The sequence below is a fragment of the Portunus trituberculatus genome, chromosome 7 (assembly GCF_017591435.1).
Source record: "Portunus trituberculatus isolate SZX2019 chromosome 7, ASM1759143v1, whole genome shotgun sequence".
In the NCBI taxonomy this organism is placed as follows: Eukaryota; Metazoa; Arthropoda; class Malacostraca; order Decapoda; family Portunidae; genus Portunus; species Portunus trituberculatus.
The window spans coordinates 7,546,544-7,549,043 of record NC_059261.1 but is presented as its reverse complement, the minus strand read 5'-3'; the positions used below and the strand labels follow the sequence as shown (position 1 = coordinate 7,549,043).

At 42.2% G+C, this 2,500-nt stretch overlaps 1 protein-coding gene across 3 annotated transcripts in view; it reads right to left on the bottom strand.

Moving 5' to 3' along the window:
* Positions 1-2,500, bottom strand: part of LOC123498762 (protein CLEC16A homolog) — a 22,384-nt gene that overhangs the window by 2,388 nt on the left and 17,496 nt on the right. Inside the window, exons 18-19 of one of the 3 annotated variants that reach the window (XM_045246179.1) lie at positions 2,363-2,467; positions 1,399-1,685 (exon numbers count right to left, since the gene is read on the bottom strand). In XM_045246179.1, the coding sequence (XP_045102114.1) occupies positions 1,399-1,685; positions 2,363-2,467 (392 nt within the window). Of the gene's footprint in view, positions 1-1,398; positions 1,686-2,362; positions 2,468-2,500 lie in introns of those variants that run through there. The other 2 variants (XM_045246186.1, XR_006672792.1) reach the window with 2 other exon arrangements.

Here is a 2,500-nt window from a genome sequence, read left to right as displayed (position 1 = left end):
TATCATTTTTGTCTATTTTTTTTCTTTGAGTGGGGAAAAATATATATACAGACATACAGACATACATACAGACAGACATACAGACATATTTATCATTTTTGTCTATTTTTTTTCTGAGTGGGGAAAAATATATATACAGACATACAGACAGACATACAGACAGACAGACAGTAGTTATTATTTTATCTATTCTTCTTATTTTTCTTCATTTTTTTTGAGTTGGCAAAATATATACATACATACAGACAGACAGACAGACAGACAGACACACATACAGACAGACAAACAGACACTCACAACACACTCAAACATTCTTTTAAACACACTCAAACACCTGAAACACACTTACAATCCCCAAATGCCCTCAACACACACACAAAATGCTTCAAAACACCCCTAAAACACCCCAAAATACCACAAACACAGACAAACACTTCCAAAACACACACAAACACTTCCAAAACACACACAAACACACCCAAAACACACCAAAAAAACCCAAAACTCACCAAAACACACCCAAAACACACCAAAACACACCAAAACACCCACAAAACACCAAACACACCAACAAAACACCCAAAACATCCCAAAACACCCAAAACACCCCAAAACACACCAATACACACACAAACACACCAAAACACAACCAAAACAGTCCCAAAACACACCCAAACACCTCAAACACACAAAACACCCCAAACACACGTGAATCCCCCAAACACACCAAAATACCCCAAAACACACCAAACACACCCAAAACACACCAAACACACACACACAACACACACAAAACACCCCAAAACACACAAAACACATCCAAACACACCCAAACACCCAAAACACACCCAAAACACTCAAAACACACAAAACACCCCAAAACATCCCAAAACACACCAAACACCACAAAACACACCAAACACACAACACACACCAAACACACCCAAACACCTCAAAACACACCCAAACACCCCAAACACACAAAACACCCAAAACACCCAAAACACACAAAACACAAACACCAAACACACACCAAAACACACCTAAACACACCAAAACACCAAACACACACAAACACACAAAACACACCACAAACACACACAAAACACACCAAAACACACCAAAACACACCAAAACACAAAACACACAAAACACACCCAAACACACCAAACACAAACACACCAAACACACAAAACACACAAACACACCAAACACACACAAACACACAAAACACCAAAACACACCCAAAAACACACCAAAACACACCAAAACATACCCAAAACACACGTAACACCCCAAAACACACCAAAATACCCCAAAACACCCCAAAACACACCAAAACAAATCTCAAACCATCCCACACACCCCAAACACACCCCAAACACACCCAAACTTTACCTTAGGCAGAGAGAGAGAGATATGTGGTAAGGAACCAGCGGTAATTATGTCCTCTAGGGGTATTTCTTCACTCCGGGGGCGGGGGCGGGAGGTGGACCGCGCCCCCCTCCCCCCACGCTCCCCCTGCTGTGTGGTGGAGGAGGACGGGGAGGAGGAGGAGGTGGAGGAGGAGGAGGAGGACGTGGAGGAGGTGGTGTGTGGTTGCCGAGACACGTGACGGCTTGTTCTTCCAGGGCTCAGTGTTGCCGTGACGTTTGTTCGCGCGTTTGTTTCGTCGTGTGTGTTTTCTGCAAGGTTGGGCGTTTGGATTAGTTTGGGGGTTTGTGTTTGTTTTTGGTGTGTGTTTTGGGGTGTTTTTGGGGTGTTTTGGGTGTGTGTGTTGTGTGTGTGTGTTTGTGTGTTTTGTGTGTGTGTTTTGGTGTTTTGGTGTGTTTGTGTGTGTTGTGTGTTTGTGTGTGTTGTGTGTGTTTTGTGTGTTTGGGTGTTTGTGTGTTTGGGTGTTTGTGAGTTTTGTGTTTTGGGTGTTTTGGTGTGTTTTCTGTGTGTTTGTGTTTGTTTGGGTGTTTTTAGGGTGTGTTTTGTGTGTTTGTTTGTGTGTTTTTTTTGTGATTTTTTTGTGTGTTTGTTTGTGTTTTGTTTATTTTTTTTTATTTTGTGATTTTGTGTGTGTGCATGTTTGTTTGTTTTTGTTTATAGATTTTGTTAGAATAAAATAAATACAGACAGACAGACAGACACACAAATAAAAACACTACAATAAAATGCAAACACACAAAAACACACAGAAAAAAACCTCTCTCTATCTCTCTTTCTGTAAACACACACACACAAAAACATTCTCTCTTTATCTAATTCTCTCACTCACTCACATAATAAAAAAAAAACACACACACTCTCTCCTCCTCCTCCTCCTCCTCCTTCTCCTCCTCCTCCTCCTCCTCCTCCTCCTCCTCCTCCTCCTCACCTCCCTCCTTCTTCAGGGCAAAGCCAGGTACTACTGACACACTGAAAAGAGGTCGGTGTGGAATGGCACTTCTGCTCCGGGCATCTACCCTTCCTAGACGCTGGCCTGTGAGAGAGAGAGAGAGAGAGAGAGAGAGAG